General features: G+C 39.2%; 1 protein-coding gene across 1 annotated transcript; it reads left to right on the top strand.

Annotated features, from left to right (window-relative positions):
* The first annotated feature begins 7,418 nt into the window (after positions 1 to 7,418).
* On the top strand, positions 7,419 to 10,793 carry LOC145141061 (mRNA capping enzyme family protein). The gene is made up of 14 exons (XM_079074406.1): positions 7,419 to 7,639; positions 7,871 to 7,973; positions 8,131 to 8,267; positions 8,390 to 8,458; positions 8,559 to 8,630; positions 8,734 to 8,835; positions 8,958 to 9,014; positions 9,095 to 9,233; positions 9,329 to 9,393; positions 9,480 to 9,530; positions 9,616 to 9,678; positions 10,121 to 10,244; positions 10,344 to 10,405; positions 10,526 to 10,793. Exons 2-14 carry the CDS (start codon positions 7,895 to 7,897, stop codon positions 10,616 to 10,618), a joined length of 1,113 nt encoding a protein of 370 aa, XP_078930532.1. The 5' UTR covers positions 7,419 to 7,639; positions 7,871 to 7,894; the 3' UTR covers positions 10,619 to 10,793.
* Positions 10,794 to 26,608: the final 15,815 nt, after the last annotated feature.

The following is a 26,608-nucleotide window of genomic DNA, read 5'->3' as shown; positions in this document are numbered from 1 at the left end:
GACTGCAGTAGATACAGCTGCTTGAAACGCAGCTGAGTTGACTTCCGGTGGTGTCGGTGGTTGGTTATTTCCGCGGTTTGGTCTCTGAGGCATCTTGCTGTTACGGAATAGAAAGATGTTGAGTATGTATTGTTTTTAAGTTGAGAATTTCGTGAATCGATTTTTGTATCTAATTGTTCCCATATATTCACACCAAACAATAATAGTATAAAACACATAGCAGGTCACAACATCACCATAAAACACATAATATTTTTCACTAATAATATCCGTACTTTGATACATGAAAATTTGCTCGAAAGAGCATACATAAATTTCGGCAGCATGACGACTCTATGAGTAGTGTAATCACTTAAACATGGAGTCGGTAGTACATAGCAAACATAAGAGAACATAGCACTAGTAGGGTAAAGTTGGTCCTAACACACTACGAAGCGCCCAACGGTGGCAACGAGATCATATACCGAAGTGTTATGCCAACAACTGGGCCATCTCAGTCATCTCTCCAATGACTTCATCTCTTTCCTGTTCAGCCTGCACCGCTCGTGCTTCCATGACGAATAGCTATTGTCGTAGTGCAGCAGCCTCAGCCTCCGGAGAACGATTCTCTCTCACGGGATTTCCTGGTGGGGCAGGGTGGTTCTGCTGCGTCTCGCCGGTAGGTGGTGTGACGGAGGCTTCGTCTGTGCCTCTTTCTTCCTCCATATCGTCATCGGTCCCATCAAACTCGTAGTCGATGTCCGTGTACTCGTCGGGTCCAACGCCGTGTGCTCCCCCTTGCTCTTCCTCGGGGTCGTCCTCAATCATTCCGTGGGCCACTAAGATCTGATGAAACTGAATGCCCTGGTGCTCCTCTTCCATGGTGACTGTGAGGGGGAACACGTAAGGAGATATGTATATAAACTATTATTACTCCTAAGATTTGTTATTTATATATAAAAAGTTGGGTTCTTGTTCAACAATAGGGTATGCCTTAGGTTTACTGACCATCGCGATCGTTCCAGGGCATGTGATAGTTGTACTACGAAGAAATGTAGTTGATCAGGCTACATTCATCCCTAATACAACTGTGAACAGTCCTGGCTTAACCGGGATGTCAGGTTCTCCCAATCATCTTATTTGATTTGTTATTATGTTCATTTTTCTAAGTCGCACAAATAAGAGTGTTTATTAGTATATTTTATTTGTTTTGTTCAAAGTTATTTAGTCCCTTGCTGGGTTTATAGTTGCATATCAATGTGTGGTTAGATATACCGGTTCACTATAAACACAACTCTGATACCAACCTGTCACACCCCCGAACCAGACGGCGGAAACGTCCGAGGGCTCGTGACTTAAATTGAAATATCATCACAATGAATATACATGAAACATAACACATTCATCACCAAACATTACATAGTACAACTGACATTGTTTACATCAAGTACATGGTTTACATTACATGATCCCAAAATATAAAGTGTTTGGTGATTAGCAACTACAAAAGAAACTTTCAACACACTGGATGCTTCCTCGTTCTAACGATTACCTGAGAATACAAGTTATTTTGAAAACGGTCAACATATATAATGTTGGTGAGTTCATAAGTATGTTTGATGTAAAATAGTTTATGTCGTTCGTAAAACCCAGAAAATCCGATATTTTCTGTAATAAGACTTTTCATGAAAATGTTGTGATGATCCTGTAAGTATATGCGTGAATGATTTCAAAACGTGTATAAATGAGAAGTTTTGCATTATAGTTTTTGAAAGTACAAGTGAGTAAGATTGGTTTCATGATAATGACTAGTTCGTCTGTCTTGGCATTTTAATGAACACCGGAATTGATCTTAAGATTTTGTCACCCTAGACTGGCCGAGTCTAACTGTAGCGAACAACTTAGGTGTGGGGGAGTCACCCCCATATATATCTATACACAAACTCTCGCTCTCCCTCCAGGAGACTTTGATTACAACTACAGACTACGACCGTCACTTATTGGTGTCACCCGTTATTACTCACTTAATCCACATGAATTTGATTAACCTTGATTAATGACCTGATTTTAGTTTACTTGAAGAGAAGGTAAGCCTAACAGACGAGGAGAAGAGGACTACTAGGCCCTACTAATTACGTATGTTATTTAAGGTTGTCGAGTATACGAAAGGCGCGTTGGCCCATTTCGCATATGATTTATTTGGACCTTAGTAGCAATGCTAATGGGCCACTGAGGCCCAATAGCATGTAAAAACCATTGAGGGTCCCTTAAGCATGTAATTGGGTCACATGAGGCCCAATAACATGTATTATTTATGTTGGGCCCAAAAGTCATGTTAATGGGTCACGAAGGCCCAATAAGCATGATTAGAATCTCTCAAGCCCAACAATTAGAATGTTTACTTGTTTTGTATAGTATTAGTGTTGCGAAGTTGTTTAATCGATATGTCGTAATAATCACGAATTTGTTTTATAACGATTCATAGATTTATAAAAATAGTTATTTTTCTATTTAAAACCCATAAGTTATAAAGTTTTGTATATTTTGACCCAATTATTTTATTATTAACATAATTGACCAAAAATATTAGTTTGACCTATTCAGCCCTTATTTTGGTAAAGTTGGCAATTTTTAGCCCTTTTTATGAAAAATGACATATTAGGTCCTTGAACTCTTTTTCTTGACATTTTTGGCCTAAACACTTAATTAAATAATGTTTTAAGCCCAAAATTTTATTTTGGACAGTTTCAGTCCCTTAGTTAAAAGATTTGCATTTAAATCCACACTTTTTGCAATTTTTACACTTTTTACCCAAAATCCAAAATCTTTGCATTTTTAGTCCCTTTTGATAAATAAGGCCATTTTAACCCCTGAAATAGGTTTATTTATGTTTATAGCCCCTGTTTTGAGAAAACTTTCCATTTCAGCCCCTTACATTTGATTTTTTGCATTTTTGGGCCTAAATAGCCGAAAAGCCCAAATTTTAGCCCATTAGGCTAAAATTTGCATTTTTAGTCCTTTAAAAAGCATAATATTTATAAAAACTCTTATTTTGGCTGTTTTGACCTTTTGATCCTTGTAGAAACCGTGAATGACATCTTTTTCCCCATCTTTTGTTTATTTTTCAAAAATAGTCCAATAACAAATTTTTATGTTGTAGTGTGTTATTTTAAAGCTTGTATAGTAGTTTATCTTGACATGTTAAGTGAAGTATGACCTAGATCACATATTTTTCCTTCTTGAACTATAGACCTCGAAATATCTTTCATTTTTAGTACATATTTACCATAAAAACACAAGAAGTCACACATAACATACAAATACACATAGATCTTTACATTTTACTTGTATTCTCCCCCATAAATCATATGAAAACCGAAAATAGAGGGGTATGAACTCACCTTGATTTGATGTTTACGGTTTTGAAGAAGAAAGGATGAAAATGATGAGATCTTTCGGCCTAACAAGCTTCTTTAGAAGTCTTTGGGCTTAGATTGCTTCTAAGGAGTATGATCATGAATTTGAATGAATTAAAAGATGATTTTTGATGAGATATAGAAGTTAAACTTTGGATTTAAGTAAAAACTTACCAAAGATTTGTGTTATGAGTGAAAGATCTTCTTGGTATGTAAGCAAGTCTCGAAATTTTGAAGGAAGAATAGGGATGTTCTTGAGAGAATTTAATAGTATTGGAATGGAGTTTGGTATGTGTGTGTGTGTTACTACCTTCGGCCGTGAGTAATAAGAAGAGAAGGAGAATAGAGAGATAGATGAAGGGATGGTTGCATGGAGACATGTGAACTTGCATGGAAGTCCAACATGTAATAAGGAGGTGGCTAACCCTCCTTAATTCCCTTAATTCCCCTTTTTTTGTTTTCTACTTGGGCTGAGAGAGAGGGAAGGAAGAGAATGGCTTGGGCCTTTTGTGCTTGAGTCCATAATATGAGGCCCAATTTGATGATTTTCGGCCCATTGGGCCTTTAGAGTAGTTCACGGCCCAATTTAGCATAAAGGAATGGATTTGAGTCTATTAAAGTTATTTGGATTTGTTATGGCCCAATAAGGCCCATTAAAGGTAAACTAGTCCATTTTAGGCTTATAAGGCCCAACAAGGTTAAGTCTCATGAGAGTGAGCCCAATGAGAGCCCATTTAAGAGTTCTAAGCCCAAAATAGCCACATTGGAAGTTTATTGGCCCATTAGGCCCAATAAGAAAATCCTAGTCCATAATGGACTTAAACCGGGATTTCTAGGGTTTTCAACTTTACTTGATGAATCTAGGTTTGAATGTGCTTCCATAGGTTGAACTTCAAGCATAACATGAATTAGGGTTACGAGTTTACAGTAGATATTGTTTACAAGAGTACATAATTTCCTAACTAGAATGCTAGTTGTGACAAAACACCTCATCTTTCGTCTTCATAAAGTATAACCAAACCTTCCTTGACTTGTCATCAATGAACGTCACAAAGTATGAGCATCCGCCTTGAGACTTCACTGGTGCAGGACGCCATAGATCTGAGTGAACATACTCCAAGATTTCCTTGCTGGTGTGTTGACCGGTACCGAACTTTACTTTGCGATGCTTTCCCTTGACGCAAGCTTCACAAAACTTTATCTTTCTAGTAGCCTCTCCACCAAGCAGTCCTTGTTTACTTAGAACTGACATGCCCTTCTCACTCATGTGTCCCAACCTACAATGCTACAACTCTGTCTTGTCATCACCTTCATTCAAGGATTGGGAGATAGCCATCGTTCCCATAACCGTACTGCCTTCTAGGATATAGATCCCTCCACGATTCATCTTCCCTTCCATTATAACCAGAGATCCTTTGATCACTTTGACCCAATCGCATTCACCAGCGTACCTCATCCCATCCTTAGCCAATGTGCCAAGAGAAATTAGATTTTTTCGAAGTTCTGGAACGTACCAACAATCTAACTTCCTGACCATGCCATCATGCATCTTGATCTGCACCGTGCCACTACCTTTGATACTGCTTACCCAATCATCACCCATCTTGACTGTGCCATCCCACTCTTTGAAGGAGTAGAACTAGTCACGATTATACATCATGTGATAGGATGCTCCAGAATCCAAGACCCAAGCATCAACAGAACTTGATGTACACATAGTCAGTACATCACCATCACCCCCTTCATCAGAACTTTCCTGAACCACAACAACAATGTTATTGCTGCTTGATTCACTCTTGGACTTCCCATTCCTCAGTTGTGGACAATTTCGCTTGACTTGCCCCTTTTCCTTACAATTATAACATTTCATGTTTGATGATCCTTTAGACTTTGATTTTGAATGTGATCTCCCTTTGTTTCCCCATTTCCTCTCTTTTGTCCTCCCTCTCCCTGCAAACAAACTGGAACTGGACACCTCCTCTCCACCTGAAACTTTTATTTTCAGTTCCTTGGACATCAGAGAGTCCTTCACATCATTCACAGTGATCGTTGTCCTACCATAAAGCATGGTATCAACGAAATTGTCATATGAGTTAGGAAGCGAACATAAGAGAATGAGCGCATGATCTTCATCTTCAATCTTCACATCAACACCTTGTAGATCCCAGATGATGCGATTGAAGTTATCCAAATGATCTTTCACTTGGGTACTTTCATACATTCTGAGAGTGTACAAACTTTGCTTATAATACAACCTGTTCGTCAGTGAGTTATTCTGGTACTTGTCACAAAGTTTATCCCAAAGCCCAAAAGCAGTTGTTTGATCCACAACCTCCCTTAGTACTTCATCTGTCAAGCTCAATAGAATGACACTATGTGCCTTCGTCAGAATATCCACCTTCTCATCAGCCGCCATGTCCTTTGGCAGTTTTGCCTCTCCTTCCAGTGCCACCGCACATCCTTGTTGAACCAAAAGAGCCATCATCTTCACCTTCCACAAAGTGAAGTCATTTGAGCCATTAAACTTCTCCAAATCAAACTTGTGAGTATACATCTTTAATCACAGGAATGCAAACCGCAGCTCTGATACCACTTGTTAGGAAGTAAAGCGGATAACTAGCAAAACCAAAAGCACATAAGACACAATATTTACGTGGTTCGGTCAAGGAGACCTACGTGCACCGGCAGGAGGGGAGTATTCTTTATTTCAGAGCTCTCAACACAGAGGTTACAAGTACAATTACACAAGGATTCGCCTATCACTCTAAAATTCAAGATACAAAATGACATAGCATGCATCCCTATTTATACTTGAGGGATAAGACCTAAAACTAGGGGTGTAAATGAGCCGAGCTACTCGTGAGCTATTCGGGATCGACTCGTTAAAAGCTCGACTCGAGATCGAATTAAACGAGCCTGAGCCGAGCTCGAGCCTAAATATGAGGCTCGTTTATTAAACGAGCTCGAGCCGAGCTTCATTTAGTGGGCTCGCGAGCCTAAACGATCTTAAACGAGCCTACATACATACATACATACATACATACATACATACATACATATATATATATATATATATATATATATATATATATATATATACACGTAGAGGCTCGTTTAGGCTCGATTAGGCTCGCGAGCCCACTAAGTTGATCACGAGTCGAGCTCGAACTTCATTTTAAGGCTCGTATCGAGCTCGAGCTTCCTCAAAATTAAACGAGCCGAGCTCGAGCTTGGTCAGGCTCGGGCTCGGCTAGGCTCGTTTACACCCCTACCTAAAACCCTAATGGGCCAAGCCCATTGGCTCGTGAAGGGTGTCAATGAATCACAATCCGCCATACAACATCTTCTGGAACATTCTTGAGCATTATCATCTACTAGGCATACTTAGATCAACATGGCACAACAAAGGAATCAATATGACGCATCATGTACCAAGATGGTCCATGATGGCGCAATAGCTTCTTCATGGCACAACAACAACCCTAGTTTTCGATTATTCATTAAAGTTGTCCAAAAAGTGAATCAAATTTTGATTAATTAAAAAAATGAATAATCAATTCTTTTTTCTAATTTTTTTATGAATCATATTATTTTTGTATAATCTAATGATTCATTTCGTTGATCGACCAAAAAAACATGTAAATGATGCACTTCTTACCATTCCTACCAAATATTTACTTCTTAATTCATTTGTATGATTTTTGACGAATCAAAAAAATGAATATTTAAATGATACAAAAATAAAATGTTTTGAAAAGAACAAAATCCAAAAAAATGCATCGATGTTTCATTTTTGCGATGATTCACTAAAGCTGTTTAAAAAATAATCAAAACTTGATTAAGTAAAAAAAATCATCAAATGTTTTGTCCGAGATTTTTTTTACTATGCAATATACATATCTTACCATTCCTACAAAATATTTATTTCTTATTTGATCTATTTTTTTTTACATAAACTTAAAATATAATTACCCGATAAATCATTTTACTCGTATAATCGATAAAGGCCCACGCACCACCGTCTCATGCTATTAACGTTCGCGTTCAAGAGTTATTAAAAAAAATGTTCGCGTTCAAGACTTCTGCAAGATCTAGGGTTACTTTGGCAAATCGCGTTTCCTGCAAAATTGAGTCCAAACACATCTGAAAATCGAGTTCAAGACGTCTGATAAACCTAGGATAACTTTGGCAAATCAGTTCAATACTTCGACCCTATATACCCTGGTTTCGAAATCGAGTTCTAGGTACCATACTATTTCGTTCTGGACATACTGTCATGCGAAATCTTGTTCTTTTTTCCTCTGAATCAGTTCAATCTTCATTGTTTATAGTTTCTACGCTGATTATTAGTTGTTTTGTATCAGATTTTTTGAAACAAATTACTCTTTTGTTTATATTAGATTATCATATTAGGGCACAAATATCTCAAATTTTGAACTAACTGTATGATACGCTATCTTCCTGTTCCTAACCAGGGGTGGCTGTTCTGACTTCTTGTCATGAAGAGAAGTTATCAGCAATCATCATCCTCGGGTTCCTTTGGACCTCCGAAATCCAAATCCAGACACAATCCAGATGGTATTATTCCATCCTTCATTTATCTGGTTTCATTATATATTCATCTCCTACTTCAATTCGATTTCAATTACACACTTCTTTATCCATTTCCCCTATCAATAATTGATTAAGAAAAACACTAAGCTAAGTGTTTCGACCTAAATGTGATATTTCTCAGGTGATGCCTTTTTGGAGGATGAAAGCACAAAGATCTTTGCCAAAAAAGTTGCAGACCATTACAGTGCAAGAACAAACCAAACCTTGGAAGAGCGAGAAGCAAGTCCCATTATTCATTTAAAGAAACTCAATAACTGGGTGTGTAAAACTGTAAATAAAGCATCACATTGATGCATATATATATATATATATATATATATATATATATATATGTATATATTCTCCTTAGTCATTGATATTATATTCTTTACAAAATGTAGATCAAAAGTGTTCTGATTCAACTATATGCAAAGAGGGGGGATGCAGTTCTTGATCTTGCCTGTGGTAAGGTACTATAGGTATCATACACTTAATCAATTTCCTAAATATCTTCATTAATAACTAAATTAATATTCAAAACTTTATTCTTGATTTTTTTTAAAAAATTAGGGTGGTGATTTGATCAAATGGGACAAGGCAAAAATCGGATACTATGTTGGAATTGACATAGCAGATGGCTCTGTAAGTTTCTTGAAATCTACACATTCGTTTAATAATTGTGAAACTTTTTTTTTTTGTTAAAAAGTTTTGAATTGTAATTTTAATATTTTATAAAATTATGCAGATAGAAGATTGTCGCACCCGTTACAATGGTGATGCAGATCATCATCAACGCCGTAAAAAATTCACCTTTCCTGCTCGACTTTTAAGTGGAGATTGTTTTGAGGTCAATACTGTAATTTTTTTAAAGTTGTTATTTAAAATCTTTCTGTTGTGTAAAAACTAAAAACTAAACTAAAAAACCAGTGTGATGCTTAATTGCTTATAATATATATAAACTTCTTTCAGGTACAATTGGATAAAGCTTTAGCTGATGATGCGCCTTTTGATTTATGTAGTTGTCAGGTGAGTAACTTTTTATATAAAATTGGTAAATTTTTTATATCATTTACTGAAGTAAAATTTTAAAACATTATGTTTTACAGTTTGCTATGCATTATTCATGGTCTACTGAGGCACGTGCCAGAAGAGCATTGGCTAATGTTTCATCATTACTTCGTCCAGGAGGAATATTTATTGGAACAATGCCTGATGCTAATGTTATTGTAAAAAAACTAAGAGCAGGTTACTTTTTTTTATTTTTTTTTAATGTCTTGAATTGCATTTAACTTTTGTTTTCATTCCTAACAAGTTCATATTTTTTCCTTTATTATGAACAGCTGATGGATTGGCTTTTGGAAATAGTGTTTACTGGATTCACTTTGATGATGAATTCTCAGAGAAGGTGAGTTCTTAATTTCTTGTATTACTAATCTTGTTTAAAAAAAAAAAAAACAAATCTCAAAACGATTTCTTGTATTATTTTTTCAGAAATTTAAGTCCTCAAGCCCCTTTGGCATTAAGTATAAATTCCATCTTGAGGTATGTTCTGGTATAAATTCTTGATTAAATTATGTAGAAACATAAAATATATAAAAAAAAAAAAAATTAACATTTTTTTTTGCAGGATGCTGTTGATTGTCCAGAGTGGATTGTCCCATTTCATGTGTTTAAATCGCTTGCAGAAGAGGTAATAAGTAGTTTATTTATTTTTTTGTAATAAAAAATTTCATAATTGGTCCCTGTGGTTTGCAAAAAGTCACGCCGCTGGTCCCTATGGTTTAAAAAATTGCATGAATGACCCTTGGACCAAATTTGAAAATTGTGTCTACCTCAAGGATCAATTCTGAAAATTTATATTTAATATATATAAAAATTTTCAAATTTTCATAATTGATCCTTGAGGTATACACAATTTTCAGACTTGGTCCAAGGGCATTTTGGTCATTTAGAAAAAACTAACTACTCAAAAGTTAAAGTTAGTTTTCGAAACCATAGGGACCAGCGGCGTGACTTTTTTCTTAAACGACCTCAAAGTGCAATCTTTAGCAAACCATAGGGACCAATTATGAAATTTTGCCTAATTTGTACATGAAAATTTATTTACTCTAATAATTGTTTTGAAATCGCAGTATGATTTGGAGCTTGTTTTTGTGAAGAATTCACACGCATTTGTTCATGAGTACATGAAAAAGCCTGAATTTATTGAATTAATGAGAAGACTCGGTGCCTTGGGTGATGGAAATCAAGACCAAAGTAAGTGTTGTCTGAATAAATAAATAAATGAATGTTTTTTTGGCTTAATCCATTAAGTCATTATGTGAGGATCAAGTAAACAATGAATGTTTTTTGTAGCTACACTTTCACCAGATGAATGGGAGGTAGCTTATCTATATTTGGCATATGTTTTAAGGAAGGTAAATAACATTTATTTATTTTCAACTTTCAACATTCAACACATTAATACATGTATTTTATTTTATAAAAAAAAAATACTTAAATCCGGATTTGTGATTTATTTATTTGTTGGATTATAGCGAGGTCAACCAGAACAAAACAGAGGAAATACACGAAGAGACAAAGGGAAGATGCATCTAGAAAAGGAAGACATAACGTATATCAGAAGCTGATTTAATTGAAAACAGATGTTAAGTTTTGTAAAATAATTAAAATTATATTTCCTTATTTTTTCTTTTTGGCTTCAAAATAGAAAGCCTTTGTTACACACCATGATTTCATAGAATTTCACGTTCTGTATAATTTGTATTCTATCAGTTGCTAAGTTTAGTTATTTTTATGCTGAAAGGATTTATGCCTATTTATTTGTTAAGTAATTACAATTTATCAATCAAATTGGTAATTTAAGGTTTTGAGGAGGTATTTAAAGGATGAAAAGAATCTATTATGGTTTATTTTTAACAATTTTCGACAAAGAGAGCAGAAGAAGTAGAGGGTAGTAATTTTGGAAAAGCAAGAGAATGAATTATTGATTTTATGATGTTCGCAATCTATAAATACATGAGAATCTATTAAATGTAGGATTTCTCGTTAGTGTGGTAAACATTATGATATAAATCAATGGTTTAAGGGTTTGGGTTTGGTTGTTTTGATGTTAAGAGCGACATTAACCAATTTAGGGTTTGATCATGTGAAAATATTAGTGGAAAGTGGCCTTGTTAAACGAGAAGGTGAATACATAGTAACTTTGACACTCTTATAAAATTATGTATTTTTCTATGCCACGTGTGCATTCTTATATACTATGCTTATATAAGTCTATCTGCTAATGTGGTGTCATTCACGATTGTGAAATGATGTATTTATATTCGATTCATATGTTAAGAGTTTCTATCACATGATCATATCATATATACATGATAGATCACATTCATGGGGGGTATAGATGTGTTGATTCTAGCATGGTCCAAACATCTGATGTGAGGTGTTGGTTATTTTGACGACACTGTTGGTGCATTGTTATGCACATCATAGTATGTACCATTATTTTGTACGATTTTACCTGTAGTATGTAACATTATTTTGTACGATTTTACCTTGGTGATACTGATATTTTATTATGAGTCTAACAACGTTTGTTTTACTAGACCTATGAGCCCAATATATTATATTGATGTTAAGCATTGTTGTAAAAATTGGCTTAAGCAGCCGACTAGGCGTGTGACGATCTGTTATTGATTAAGAATAGTGGTAATCTGTCACATTAACCAGACTCGGTCAAAGTCGGTTGAAAATCGATATAGGTGGTCAAAAAGTCAAAATTGCCAAAAAAATCAAAATTAATGGAAAGTCAAATAACTTTTAATTTTTGAGCGTATTAAAATTATTATGGACTTATTGTATAGTGGTCACTGACTTAAGTATTTACACACTTGAATATGACTATGTTTTATGAATTTAGGATCTTGAATTAGTACTCACATAGTTTGATTAATCCTTTATCTCTATTCGACTATCTGTCGATTTTTACAACCTAGGTCTCAAGTTACAAGTTATAGTTTGAATAATGAAGCTAGAGACAATTTATGAGTTGTGGAAAGACCCTCGGATAATATTTTAGATCTATATTTGGGGTTGGGAAGATAGCTTGACATTTGTTTTTTGATTATTGGTTAGACATCACTTTTTGATAAACTTATCGATGCAAAAGAAAATATTTTAAATATTTATGATTTTTTACTCATGTTTTAAAGAATTTATCTTTTTACAAAGTATAATGTTAATCTCAAACAAACCCTATCAAGGGGGTGTTGGCCCATCACTTTCTCAATTGTACCGGGGTCTTGGTTCAATTTTTAACTACGAAAGTCACAAAAAAAAAAAAGAAAAAAAAAAGAAGCAAAACAAGAAATGAATAAATGCATGAACGTCGACTGGTAACTGTCATGAATAAAATTGGAAAATGATAGAAGAAGACAAACAAAGAGGAAGCACATATTTTTCTCAGAGGCATTCAATCAAACACCTTATCTGCATTCTACTATCGTACTGCAGTTGCTTTAACTGAAGACCCTGTAACATTGTCGCTCTTCCTTTTTTCGGGGGAGAATTATTTGCCCATATCCTGTTTTGATTTGTTCGTTGTTTCTTGATTTGTCCCCATCATTATCTTCTGTTGCTTCCATTTCTCTGTACGCTTTGTTCCCTCCATGAATTTGTTTCATGTTCAAGAGAATGCCACGTTTTTTGGGTACAGTGTGATGTCCCTTTTGTCATAAAAGAGCACGCTTTAAGTTTTTCTTCCATACCCATTTCAAATTTCGCATATCAAATCATCAAAAAGAGAGGGTGAAAAGAAAAGCTCCTTTACCCATAATCCCATACAAAACCATTCGATGTTGATATTGTTTTAGGTTTTTATATTTTATATTTTTTTTTAGAGAAAATCACAAAAATAGGAAAGACTTTTACTGATTTTTTATACAAAATAACCACAAATTTTGTATTGAGCCAACTGCTATACACTGTTCACAATCATTTTCATACACAAATCATCAAAAGCCAATTTTATGGTTATTTTGATTTCCAAAACTTCTCTAATTACAATTATGATTTTTTTTGCTGTAATTTAAATGATTTTTTTTATTTTCTAAAAAAAGTTAATTTTTTATACGAAATTGATGACCACTTTTTATATATAAAAAGACCAAAGATGACTATTTTATTAAAATATTCCACCATTTTGACTACTTTTATGGTTTTCTTTATATATATATATAAACGGGCAACAAGCTGCGCCGCTAAGCCTTTTTGTATGACAAAATCAATTCTTTTAAAGACTACATCCATAGATCTAGGGGATATAACATTGCTATGCATGATCCGTTGTATTCTATTAAGAAGTTCTACCGCATCAGGCACGAGGAAACCAACCGTATCAAATGCAAATGGTATGAACACGTGTTGATTTTCCATGCACGATTTCTCATGTTTGGTGATTTTCCCTGTAGCAGCTTTTAAAATAGCCTGTCCCGCCGTGAAACCCCCAACCCTCAAGCCCAAGAGAGGGGATACCCCTGTAAGGTCCACACATGCGTGTTTCCCTCCAACCCATCCACAAATCAAAATGTCAGTCGGTCTGAGGGTTGACCTTCCTTCTGCCGGGTCAGTCAAGAAATTCACAAGTGCCTCTTTCTTAACGGAAACCCCGACACGCTTAAATATATCAAACAAAACACCCCTAACCATATCGTGCCTGTATTTGAACCCCGTGAGTTCTTTACAGTGAACTGCATGCTCTCCAAAAGAGTCCAAACATGCCTTGCGACACACCAGACATATCTCGTCAGCTGGGAATATTGGAATCATGAGTCGATATTTGAGAATAGTACGATACTCCACAGGAGACATATGTTGGCCAAACCCATCTATAGGGTTTGGGTTTAAGCCTTTGTTTGGTTTTTATTTTTCCGAAATGGATATTTTTTTAGCAGTAAATAGTGTTCCGACTTTAATTCTAAAAGTAAAAAGGGTTTGGGTTTTCATTCTGTTAAGTTTTTTATTTATTTTATTTATTTTAACAGGGAATGCATTAGAAACTAACATGTTGGTTATAGATTATGATACAAATAGAGGCAAGGGGACCACAAGTGAAAATACACACAAGCTGGTATTGATATATTCTAGAAAGGAGAGGAGAACAGAAAGGGAAAGTGTCTAAGAGTTAGATATGCCAGGAAAGAGAATAAATAGAGGAGAAAATAAGTCTATGAGATCATCATGTTATTTTGTGCTGTAATTATATTAGCTATTGTTTGCTTCAGTGAAAGAGGGATCATTCCCTGGACAATCTTTTGATTAGTTATTAATTACAATCATTCTTTTTTTGATTATCCATTCTCTTCCATTGTTCATTACAATTTCTTATTACACTGTTATATTGCTTATTCTAATTCCTAACATTGGTCCGACCTGCTACTGATCTGCCGGAGGAGAAGCTATGGCAACTACTCGTTCTACAACACATCGTTTAGAGGAGCATGATGTGTTACTTTCTCAGATTTAACTTGAATTAGGAGAAGTAAAGACCAACATGGATGCGATGCATTCCTCTATGCAGCAAGAACAATAGGCTAACTCAAAATTTCGGAAGACGATGCTCCTTTGGATGAAGAATTAGGGGAAGTCGCCCATCGTTGATGGATCTGGTGATTCGGGATCTCATATTTTTTTTTCCAGCCAAAACTTCCGTTTCCATCCGGATCGGGGGCCACACGTAAGAGTGGTTCGCCTTTTCCACAAGAGATTCACAACCAAACTCCGTCTGGTTTTCCTTGGACGGTGAAAAAAATCAAGCTACCAGAGTTCAATAGGTTCGATCCTCAGGGTTGGATTCAGAAGGCCTCCCTCTTCTTTGAAATTAATGGTACTCCTCCCCAATTTCGTATACGGTTAGCTCGGTTGAGTATGGTGGAGGTGGCGCAACACTGGTTTACCATTTTGAGTCAACTTCATGACCGGTTGACATGGGAACAATTTCAGATCGAGCTTCTTTAACGTTTCAGTGGCCTCGAAGTCCAAAACCCTTATAAGCAGCTTGCGATGATTCAACAATCAGACATAACTTTGGATCACATTGATGATTTTTAATACATCCTTTCTCTCGTTGCCCATTTTTATTGACCGTCAAACTATTGGATATTTTTTGGCTGGATTACAAGACGAAGTCCAACGTTGGGTTTGTCTGCAACGTCGTCATTCGACTTTGGAGGCGATGTATGCAACAAAAGACATGGACAATCTGCTCCGTCCAGTCTCCGGTAACGTGTCTCAAACCTATTTTCCTTATTTGAACCAATTTGGGGTGTCCAATGGCTCTTTTCCGGAGGTCACTACTGTATTGGGTCGTTATGAGTCCAAAGGGCCCGTTAATGTTAATCTGGGTGATAAAACGTCCATGGGTCGTAAGGAATTTAATCAGACTCCTTTTACCCCTAAAACGACTTTGTCTCCTTCTCCGAGCTTGGGGAAAAATCGCGACAGAGGATTCCGCTCCCTGACGCGTACAAAGTGGGAATAACATAGGAAGAAGGGTCTCTGTTTCTGTTGTGGTTTGCAATACGAACCTAATCATAAATGTACTGAAGGGAAACTTTGTGTTTTACTGCTGGGGGATGATGAAGATTACGAACAGGTGGATGATCTCCTACGTATCATGGATACGCTTCCTTCTGAGGCTCTAGAAGTCGAAATAGTTGATGAGGGTGTGTGCTATGCTTTGGAATTTACAGGAATATCCACCGAGACACTAGGAGGTAAAACCCTGAAATTTGATGGTGAAATTGGGGGTATTCCTACTATCATCTTGGTTGACAACAGTGCTACTCACAATTTTATTAGCCAACAACTGGTGGTGGCTCTCAATCTTACATTTGTGGGTTTCTCTAGAATTCGAATCAAGTTGGGTGATGGGTTTATTGTCCGTGTAACAGAAAAATGTATGAGGATACAAATTCAGATTGGGTCGTGTGTGTTCTCAATCAATGCCTTGGTCTTCGATACGGGAAACACAAATTTAATATTGGGAATGCCTTGGTTAAATTCATTGGGAGAAGTGATTCATAATTTAAAGGCTGCATGGATGAAGTTCGTCTGGGAAGGTCACAAAATTCTGCTTCAAGGCTTACCTACGAGTCAAAGATCTCAATCATCTCTGCACAATTGGCTCAATTCTCATAATCAACTTTCTCAAGAGCAGGACCTATCACAACAGGGCAAGTTAACTACATTGGTAGGAGCCGATCAACAAAAGGAACTTTAACAGATATTGGAGTAGTTTGCAGCTATTTTTCAAGCACCCAAGGGTCTCCCTCCATCTCGTCTACATGACCATTGCATCAATCTTCTCCAGCCTCATACACCGATCTGTGTTCATCCATATCGGCACCCTCATGTGTAGAAAAATGAGATTGAAAAACAAGTTACAAAGTTATTATCTCTTGGGATGATTCGTCCTAGCAAGAGTGCCTACTCAAGTCCGATGATTTTAGTTCGAAAGAAGGATGATTCGTGACGTACGTGTGTGGATTATCGTGCTCAGGCTACTATTCCTGATAAATTTCCGATTCCGGTGGTTGAAGAATTACTTGATGAATTACATGGGGCTAATCTTCTTTCCAAATTGGATTTGAAGTTTGGATATAATCAAATTCGCATGCAAGGGGAGAGCATTGACAAAATCGATTTTCGGACTCATGAGGGCCATGATGAATACCTTGTCATGCCTTTCGACCTCATGAATTCCCCTTCTACGTTTCAAGCGGTAATGAATGATGTCTTCTGTCCTTTATTATGTCAAAAGGTGGTCATTTTCTTTGATGATATTCTTTTTTACAGTGCAACTTCGCATGATCACTTTCATGACTTAACTTCTGTTCTGGGTATTCTCTTGGACAATCATTTTGTGGTCAATCAGAAAAAATGTCATTTTGGGCAAGTTTCTATTGATTATTTTGGACACATTATAGACGCGAAAGGTGTCTCCATGGATCCCAGCAAGATTGAGGCTGTTGTCAATTGCCCGGTTCCAAAGACCATTAAGGGCTTACGTGGGTTTTTGGGGCTTACTGGATATTATCGAAAGTTTGTGAAGAATTATGGAAGCATTGCTCGTCCTCTCACAAATCTAACCAAAACAAATGGTTTTCTTTGGAATGAGGAGGCACAAACAACATTTGAGCTCCTCAAAAAGGCATTGGTGATGGCCCATATTCTTTCGTTACCAGATTTTAGTTACCCATTTGTGGTCGAATGTTCAGGTACCTTTAATTTCATCCTTATGGTTTTAATTTATGTCATTTTGGTCCATGTAATTGAAGGAAGTAGCAACGAGAAGCCCTAATGGAAAAACCGTAATTTGGAAGGATGGGAGTACGCCATGCGTACGTGTGTACGCTTAGCATACTAGGGCGTGCCCTAGTACGCAGGGCGTAAGTCAACGTACGCAGGGCGTACTCATCAGTTATTGAAAACCCTAATTTTTAGGGTTGAGCCCTATATAACCCCCCTCATAACCTTATTTCCCTCACCCTTTCAGCCTCCACCCTCCTTGAGTCGATCTTGCAAGCCCTAGTCCTTGTGTGTGTTGAGCTTGAGAGTGTGTGTGTGTGTGTTCTTCGTGTTGAAGAAAGAAGAAAGGATTCCCTGGGAAGCTTTGGTGTGGGATTCAAGCTTGTAGATCTGAGATCTTCATCTCTTTGGGAAGCTCCAGAAGGTATAAAGCCTTGAACTTTACTTGTATTTATTAGAGATCTAGCCATATGGAGTTTTATGAGTTTTGTCGCTTTTCTTGGACTTAATGAGTAAATGCTACTCTAAGACCAAAGGAGATGCCTTTTCAAAAGATTTGAGTTGTATTAAGTCATAAAAATGCTTTCTTGACTCACTTAGTGCTTGCATGCAAAGTGTAGAGGTCTTTAGTGGTTACGACCAACTAAAAAGTTGGTTTTGGGTCTTAATGATGCATGCATAACCATAAAGTTGGAAACTTTATGGTTAAGAGAACCTTCTTGGACTTGGATCTGGTTATTGGACATTTGGACTGAATGGATTAAGCCCTTGTTCTAAGATTGCATGGCCACCGCGTACGCTAGGCGTAGGTGGTCAACAATGCGTTTCTTGGTCAAGGCGGAGTACGCTGAGAGTACAGCTGGGTACGACCCACGTACTCAGTCTGTTGGGTTTAGCAAGTTTGGGCCACCTTTTGGGTTTAGATGCTTGGGCCCTTATTGGACCATCTAAGTATTGGTGTTTTGGGCTAAGTGAAGGGAAGGACTTTAGGGTAAGGCCCAAGTAGGAGTTTGGGCCCAATTTGGAAAAATTGGGCCGAATATAGGCCTTTAGTAATTACTTAGTTTTGGGCCTTTTTGGATCAAGATTTCGGCCTGGGTCTTAGACCAGCTAGAGAAAGGGTAAAGTGGCCTTTTACCCTAATTATGGACTAATAGCTATGGTTTGTAATCCAATTATTAATTGGATGGTTATTTTGTTGTGATAGCGAGGGGATTTGAGTGAGCCAACAGCTGGAGACTTTCAGTGTGATTCAACTGTGTGAGGTGAGTTGTCCTCACTGTACTTACGGGTCGAAGGCACCAATGTCGGCCCTTCGGATTGTTATCCTGGTTTATCGTATGATTGAGTACTATAGTGATCTGCTAGATCTGTATCTTGGTAGATAGGATGATCCTATGCTTAGTGATCTGTGAGATCTGTCTGATTGTTATTGGCTAGTTATTTGCATGATTGTCTGTTATATGTATATATATGTCGACACGGTGTATGTGTAGTTGGGTTGAGGCAGTCCTTCTTTGTGCTGAAGGCCAACAGACCCATGGAGGCCCGGATAGACTGCATTCCAGAGCGGCGTACCATTCAGGCCGAAGGCCTGGAGAACGGTCCAGATAGGCTGAGGGCCCGGTGAGGCGGTCCATTCATACTGAAGGTTCTGTATGCATGTTGATTGCTATTATTATTATGTTTATGAGTTATGTTGGTACTTTGGGGAAACTCACTAAGCTTTGGACTTACAATTTTGGATTATGTTTCAGGTACTTTAGAGAATCGTGGAAAGGCAAAGGCGTGATCATGCACCTCCTCGTGTTTGGTTTTGTGGTTTTGGGAAAACTCTGATATTAGACATGTTTTGAAAACTATTTTGTAAACAATGATGATTTTTGGGTTGTTTAAAAAGTTTAAATTTTTCATGAATATTATGGATGTTACAAGTTAGTATCAGAGCCTTGGTTTGAGTGAATTGGAGAAACACTCGTGTGAATCCAGTCTCAAACTAAGGAATTGAATTTTAAAACAATTTTCAAATGGTTTTCAAAATAATCAAGGAGGATGCAAGGTGTACGATCAGCCGGAGCCAATAAGTAGACCCCATATTACCACACTGTTATTTGATATGGTGATATGTTAGAACAACATACTAGTGATAGGCTAGGGATCTTCAGGAATTTGCATGATAAAATTTCCTGATTATATGATTCCTGATAGCCCAAGGTTCTTCCTTATATGAAATTGACATCATTATTGTAGTTTCTTAGTGTATGCATTATGGTTATATATAACTATGATTCTATAGCCTGAGAATGTTTGGTTTTGCCTTATTTCATGTTCTTGTTTGATGAAGGGCTTAGGGTAGGATCAAATATTCGACTGTCTATAGGGTCCAGTGTTATGTATGATTAGCATACACGAGTGCTGCAGTGTTGGTGGAAGTTTCATGGATGAGTTGTGTGAGGTTAGCCGGCCAGTATCGTGATGTTTAGCCTTCCTCTAGGGAGTAAGGATTGAGTGATGAGTATGCTAGTATGTATTATTAGGGCTGCTGTGATGATCCTCTGAAACAAATACGGGTAGGTGTGGAAGGTAGTATGGGCCCGTACTACTGAAAGCACAGGACTCGTACGTATAACAGGGAAGTCACAACCCCTAGGGATTTGTTGGGAGTTGGTTCCCCTGTTTATATGTGTATTATCTGATATTTCCCTGATTTATTTTTGGTATGGTGGTGACGAACGTTTCGAGACAGGATCCGGGTCAGGATCAAGAGCTGGCAGCCAGGATGGGCCAGCTGTGACTGAGGACCACATCAGATAGATTATCCTTGAGGAGGTTGTGACTATTGTCCGGGGGCAGATACTGGAGCTTTTTGGGTCTATCAAGACTGCGATGATGGAGTTCTTTGATGACATATATGCTGCTTTGTCTGAGGCTGCTACTGTTGCGGCCAACACAGCTGTCATGGCTACAGGGATTGGTACCGGGCGGGTTTTTCAGTATCGGGACTTCGACAATATGAAGCCCTCGACTTTTGATGGAGTTCAGGACCCGATCATAGCCATGAGGTGGCTACATGATGTTGAGGGATGCTTTTTCACTTGCTCCTGCCCAGTTGACCAGAAGGTCAGGTGCGCTCTGAACCTCCTGAGGTCCAGAGCGAAGGATTGGTGGAGGCTTGTTACGTGATCGTATTCTGCTGATCAGAGCTACGGTGTCTTGGGAGCAATTCTCTTAGATGTTCCGTACCATATATGTGTCGCGGGTGGAGCGTGAGAGGTTGGCCTAGGAGTTTTTAGGCCTGAAGCAGGAGATTGAGTCGGTGACAGAGATCACCAGGATCTTCACAGAGAGGGCCATGTTTTGCCCTGGGTTTGCTTCTGAGCAGGCTCAGATGACCCGTTACTTAAGTATGCTCAAGACGGATATCCAAAAGTTTGTTTCCACCCAATGCTATGATACCTTGTTGGATATGCAGGAGTCCACCTGACGGCATGAGATTGAGATGGAGTTGAAGACGAGGGAGTAGAAACCGGCCCTGGCCCAGTCGCAGCCAGCGCCAAAGCAGTTCAAGGCCGCCGATTCTAGGTCTAGAGGACAGAGGGGACGTACTTGTGGGAAGTGCGGAAAGGTTCATGAGGGGGCCTGTCGATCAGGTAGTGTGTGCCACAAATGTGGCAAGGAGGGCCACTATGTGAGGGATTGCCGCCAACTGGTCCCAACTCCGAGTACTAGGATTTGCTATCATTGTGATCAGGTTGGCCATGTGAAGGTCAACTATCCATTGCTCGACGCCAAGCCGGTACAGGACCCGGCGCTAACTACTTTGAGGATCACAGATGGGCGCCAGGGGAAGGTGGAGCCCCCAAAGGCTCGAGGTCACACTTTTCAGCTCATTGCCGAGGAGGCCAGAGTAGCTCCAGATGTTGTGACTGGTATGTTTCTATCCGTTATCTTGTTGATTATGTTTTGTGTTATGCTTATATATGTGCTTCTGTTATGTACTTTCCTAGTGAACTCCTTGCCCGATCTAGTGTTGTTCGACTATGGTGCGAGTCGGTCCTTTGTATCTAGATCGTTTAGTAATGAGTTTGATATGCCTATTGGGGAGTTAGAGTGTCCGTTGTTAGTTTCTATCGCCAACGAACACGGGGTTTCTACTTCATCAGTGTAACCGGGTTGTGTTCTGGAGATCTTCGGGATGCCATTTGGGCTCACCAATGCGCCTACAATATTCATAGATTTGATGAATCGGGTATGCAGGCCGATGCTCGATCGTTCCGTTATTGTGTTCATCGATGATATCTTGGTGTATTCCAAGACTAGGGAGCAGCATGAGGAGCATCTTCGAGAGCTCCTAGGGGTTTTGAGGCGAGAACGGATTTATGCTAAGTTCTCGAAGTGTGAATTTTGGTTACAAGAGGTTCAGTTCCTTGTACACCTCGTTAACCAGGATGGGATATTGGTCGATCCGGCCAAGATCGAGGCCGTGATGCAGTGGGAGGTTCCGAAATCTCCCTCGGATATCAGGAGTTTCTTGGGTCTGACAGGAACTATCGAAGATTCATTCAGGATTTCTCCGAGGTTGCAGTACCCCTCACTCGTCTGACGAGGAAGGGGGTGGATTTCCAATGGGGCTTGAGCAACAGTCAGCATTTGAGAACCTTTGGCAGATATTGTGTGAGGCCCCTATTTTGTCCCTCCCGGAGGGGATTGAGGATTTCGTGGTATTGTGTGATGCTTCCATCACTAGTTTGGGGGCGATCCTCATGCAACGAGGACGGGTGATTGCTTATGCTTCGCGGCAGCTGAAGCCGCACGAGACGCGATATCCCACTCATGATCTAGAGATGGGGGCAGTGGTTTTTGCCCTCAATATTTTGAGGCATTATCTTTATGGGGTCCGTTGTACTATCTACATGAATCACAAGAGTCTAAGGCATATTATGGACCAGCAAAACCTGAACATGAGGCAGCGTAGGTGGCTGAACGTAGTCAAGGATTATAACTGCGAGATCCTTTACCATCCAGGTAAAGCGAATGTGGTGACGGATGCTTTGAGCCACAAGTCGGCCGGGTCTTCATATTGGGTTACGTGTATGAGGATATCAGTTGATTCCCCGCTTTTGGGATTGATCAGGAGGCTCAGGTCGAGGGTGTTTGGAAAGAGAACTGGAAGCAGGAGAGGATCTGAGGTGAGGTTGACAGATTTGTCATGGATAGTCGAGGATTGTTGACTCGATGTGGTCGGGTCTGTGTTCCAATGTCTGGTGGGGTCAGACAGATTGTGTTGGAGGAGGCTCATAAGTCTCGATTTTCTATTCATCCGGGGGCCACCAAGATGTACCGGGATTTAAGATTGAGCTATTGGTGCGTGGTACGTGGAGAGATGCTTAACCTGGTACGTGTATGAAGAGAGAGATAGCCTGGTATGTGGAGAGATGCTTGACCTGCAAGATGGTCAAGGCTGAGCATCAGAGGCCGCATGGCAAGCTTCATCCTCTGGAGATTCCCATGTGGAAATGGGAGCAGATTTTGATGGATTTTATCACCAAGCTGCCGAAGATGGCAAAGGGTATTGATGCTATGGGTCATTGTGGATCGACTTACCAAGAGTGCCCACTTTATGGCGATTCAGGAGAGTTCCTCGGCCGAGAAGTTGGCCGATGTGTATGTTTGAGAGATCATTGCTCGCCATGGGGTTCCGGTCTCCATTGTTTCAGATCGTGATGTTCGGTTTACCTCCCGATTTTGGCAGAAGTTCCATGAGGAACTGGGTACGAGGTTGCACTTCAACACTGATTATCATCCGCAGACCGACGGCCAGAGTGAGCGGACGATACAGACCCTTGAGGATATGTTGAGGGCCTGTGTTATCGATTTTGGTGGGAGTTGGGAATCCTACCTACCTCTTGCAGAGTTCTCTTACAACAATAGTTATCACTCTAGCATTGGTGCTCCGCCTTTTGAGCTCTTGTATGGGCGGAGATGTCGTACCCCGGTTTGCTGGGGCAAGGTTGGTCACAGGGTTATGGGGCAGACCGAGGTAGTCCTTCAGACCATAGAGCTTGTTCAGCAGATTCGACAGAGACTGCAGACTACTTAGAGTCGGCAGAAGAGCTATGCCGACCGGCGCCGATCCGAGTTGGAGTTTCAGGTCGGCGACATGGTGTTACTAAAGGTTTCACCTTGGAAAGGTGTGATACACTTCAGGAAGAGGGGAAAATTGGGTCCTCGATATATTGGGCCGTTTTGAGTGATCGCTAGGGTTGGCAAGGTTGCTTACAGATTAGATCTTCCTGAGGAGCTCAGTTAGATTCATAACACTTTCCACGTTTCGCAGCTGTGAAATTCCATATTGGATGAGGATGCGGTGGTTTCATTGGATGATATTCAGGTTGAAGAGCGTCTGAACTATGTTGAGAGGCTGGTAGCTATCCTAGAAAGGAAGGTAAAGGTTTTGCGTAGCAAGGAAGTACCTTTGGTAAAGGTACGGTGGCAACACCGGAGGGGCTCCGAGTGGACCTGGGAGCCGGAGGTTGAGATGCGGGAGCATTATCCCGAGTTGTTCACCGCATCCAACTTCGAGGATGAAGTCCAGTTCATGTGGGGGAGAGTTGTAACACCCCGATGTCCAGGTAACTTTAATTTCATCTTTATGGTTTTTAATTTATGTCATTTTGGTCCCTGTAATTGAAGGAAGTAGCCATGAGAAGCCCTAATGGAAAAACCGTAATTTGGAAGGATGGGAGTACGCCATGCGTACGTGTGTACTCTTAGCGTACTAGGGTGCGCCATAGTACGTGGGGCGTACGTCAACATATGCGAGGCGTACTCATCAGATATTGAAAACCCTAATTTTTAGGGTTGAGCCCTATATAATCCCCCTTATAACCTCATTTCCCTCACCCTTTTAGCCTCCACCCTCCTTGAGTCGATCTTTCAAGCCCTAGACCTTGTGTGTGTTGAGCTTGAGTGTGTGTGTGTGTGTGTTCTTGGTGTTGAAGAAAAAAGAAAGGATTTCTTGGGAAGCCTTGGTGTGGGATTCAAGCTTGTAGATCTGAGATCTTCATCTCTTTGGGAAGCTCGAGAAGGTATAAAGCCTTGAACTTTACTTGTATTTCTTAGAGATCTAGCCATATGGAGTTTTATGAGTTTTGTCCCTTTTCTTGGACTTAATGAGTAAAAGCTACTCTAAGACCAAAGGAGTTGCCTTTTACGAATATTTGATTTGTGTTAAGTCATAAAAATGCTTTCTTGACTCACTTAGTGCTTGCATGCAAAGTGTAGAGGTCTTTAGTGGTTAAGACCAACTAAGAAGTTAGTTTTGGATCTTAATGATGCATGCATAACCATAAAGTTGGAAACTTTATGGTTAAGAGCACCTTCTTGGACTTGGATCTGGTTATTGGACATTTGGACTGAATGGATTAAGCCCTTGTTCGAAGATTGCATGGCCACCGCGTACGCTGGACGTGCCAGGGCATACACTGGGCGTAGGTGGTTAACAACACGTTTCTTGGTCAAGGCGGAGTATGTTTAACATACAGCTGGGTACGCCCCACATACCCAGTCTGTTGGGTTTAGCAAGTTTGGGACACCTTTTGGGCTTAGATGCTTGGGCCCTTAATGGACCATCTGAGTATTGGTGTTTTGGACTAAGTGAAGGGTTGGACTTTAGGGTAAGGTCCAAGTAGGAGTTTCGACCCAATTTGGAAAATTGGGCCGAATATGTGCCTTAAGTAATTACTTAGTTTTGGGCCTTTTTGGATCAAGATTTAGGCATGGGTCTTAGCTAACTAGGGAAAGGGTAAAGTGGCCTTTTACCCTAATTATGGACTAATAACTATGGTTTGTAATCCAATTATTAATTGGATGATTATTTTTTTGTGATAGCGCGGGGATTTGACTGAGCCAACAACCGAAGACTTTTAGTGTGATTTAGCTGTGTGAGGTGAGTTGTCCTCACTGTACTTACGGGTCGAAGGCACCAATGTTGACCCTTCAGATTGTTATCATGGTTTATCGTATGATTGAGTACTGTAGTGATCTGTTAGATCTGTATCCTGGTAGATAGGATGATGCTATGCTTAGTGATCTGTGAGATCTGTCTGATTGTTATTGGCTGGTTATTTATATGATTTTCTGTTATATATATATATTCATATATATATATATATATGAATATATATATATATATATATATATATATATATATATATATGTGTGTGTGTGTGTGTGTGTGTGTATGTGTGTGTGTGTGTCTACACGGTGTATGTGTGGTTGGGTTGAGGCAGTCCTGCTTTGTGTTGAAGGCCAACAGACCTACGGCAGACCGGATAGACTGCAGGTCAGAGGTGCGTACCAGTCCGGCTGAAGGCCCGGAGAACGGTCCAGATAGGCTGAAGGCCCGGTGAGGCGGTCCAGTCATACTGAAGGTTCTGTATGCATGTTGTTTGTTGTTATTATTATGATTATGAGTTGTGTTGGTACTTTGGAGAAACTCACTAAGCTTTTGGCTTACAGTTTTGGATTATGTTTCAGGTACTTCAGAGGATCGCTGAAAGGCGAAGGCGTGATCGTGCACCTCCTCGTGCTTGGTTTTGTGATTTTGGGCAAACTCTGATATTAGACATGTTTTGAAAACTATTTTGTAAACAATGATGATTTTTAGGTTGTTTAAAAAGTATAAAATTTTCATGAATTTTGTGGATGTTACACAACACAACTGCCTAATTTCATACTTCAGTAAAGCTCTAAGTGACAGAAACCTTGCGAAATCGGCTTATGAAAGAGAAATCATGGCTCTGGTCCTTGCAGTTCAACATTGGCGTGCATATCTTTTAGGAACGCCTTTCGTGGTGTATACAGATCCGAAAAGTCTTAAATTCCTTCTTCAACAGCGTGTCACCACCCCGGACCAACAAAATTGGGTTGCCAAGTTACTTGGATTGAATTTTGAAATCCAATACAAACCGGGGCGTGAAAACAGAGCATCAGACACTTTGTCTCGACGGGAAGATGATGCTACTTTCGTTCAGATGGTTTCTACACTTGTATGGGCACAAGTAGTTCAATTAGTCACTGAAGCACGGGAAGACGTTCAAATTCAAAAGCTTATGCACCTCTATGGTGAAAATCCGTCCCGACATCCTGTTTCTCGTTGAAACAAGGCATTCTATACTATAAGTATTAGTTATTCATATCCCGTCATTCTCGATTTATTCCGAAATTGTTACATGAGTTTCACACAACACCCTCGGGGGGACATTCTTGTAACAACCCAAAAATCCAATACAAATTTTCATTTTTAAAATAAT

The sequence above is a fragment of the Lactuca virosa genome, chromosome 9 (assembly GCF_052849685.1).
Source record: "Lactuca virosa cultivar CGN04683 chromosome 9, Lactuca_virosa_CGN04683_v6, whole genome shotgun sequence".
Taxonomy (NCBI): domain Eukaryota; kingdom Viridiplantae; phylum Streptophyta; class Magnoliopsida; order Asterales; family Asteraceae; genus Lactuca; species Lactuca virosa.
Note: the sequence above shows the minus strand (reverse complement) of the source record. Positions and strands in the feature narration are given on the sequence as shown.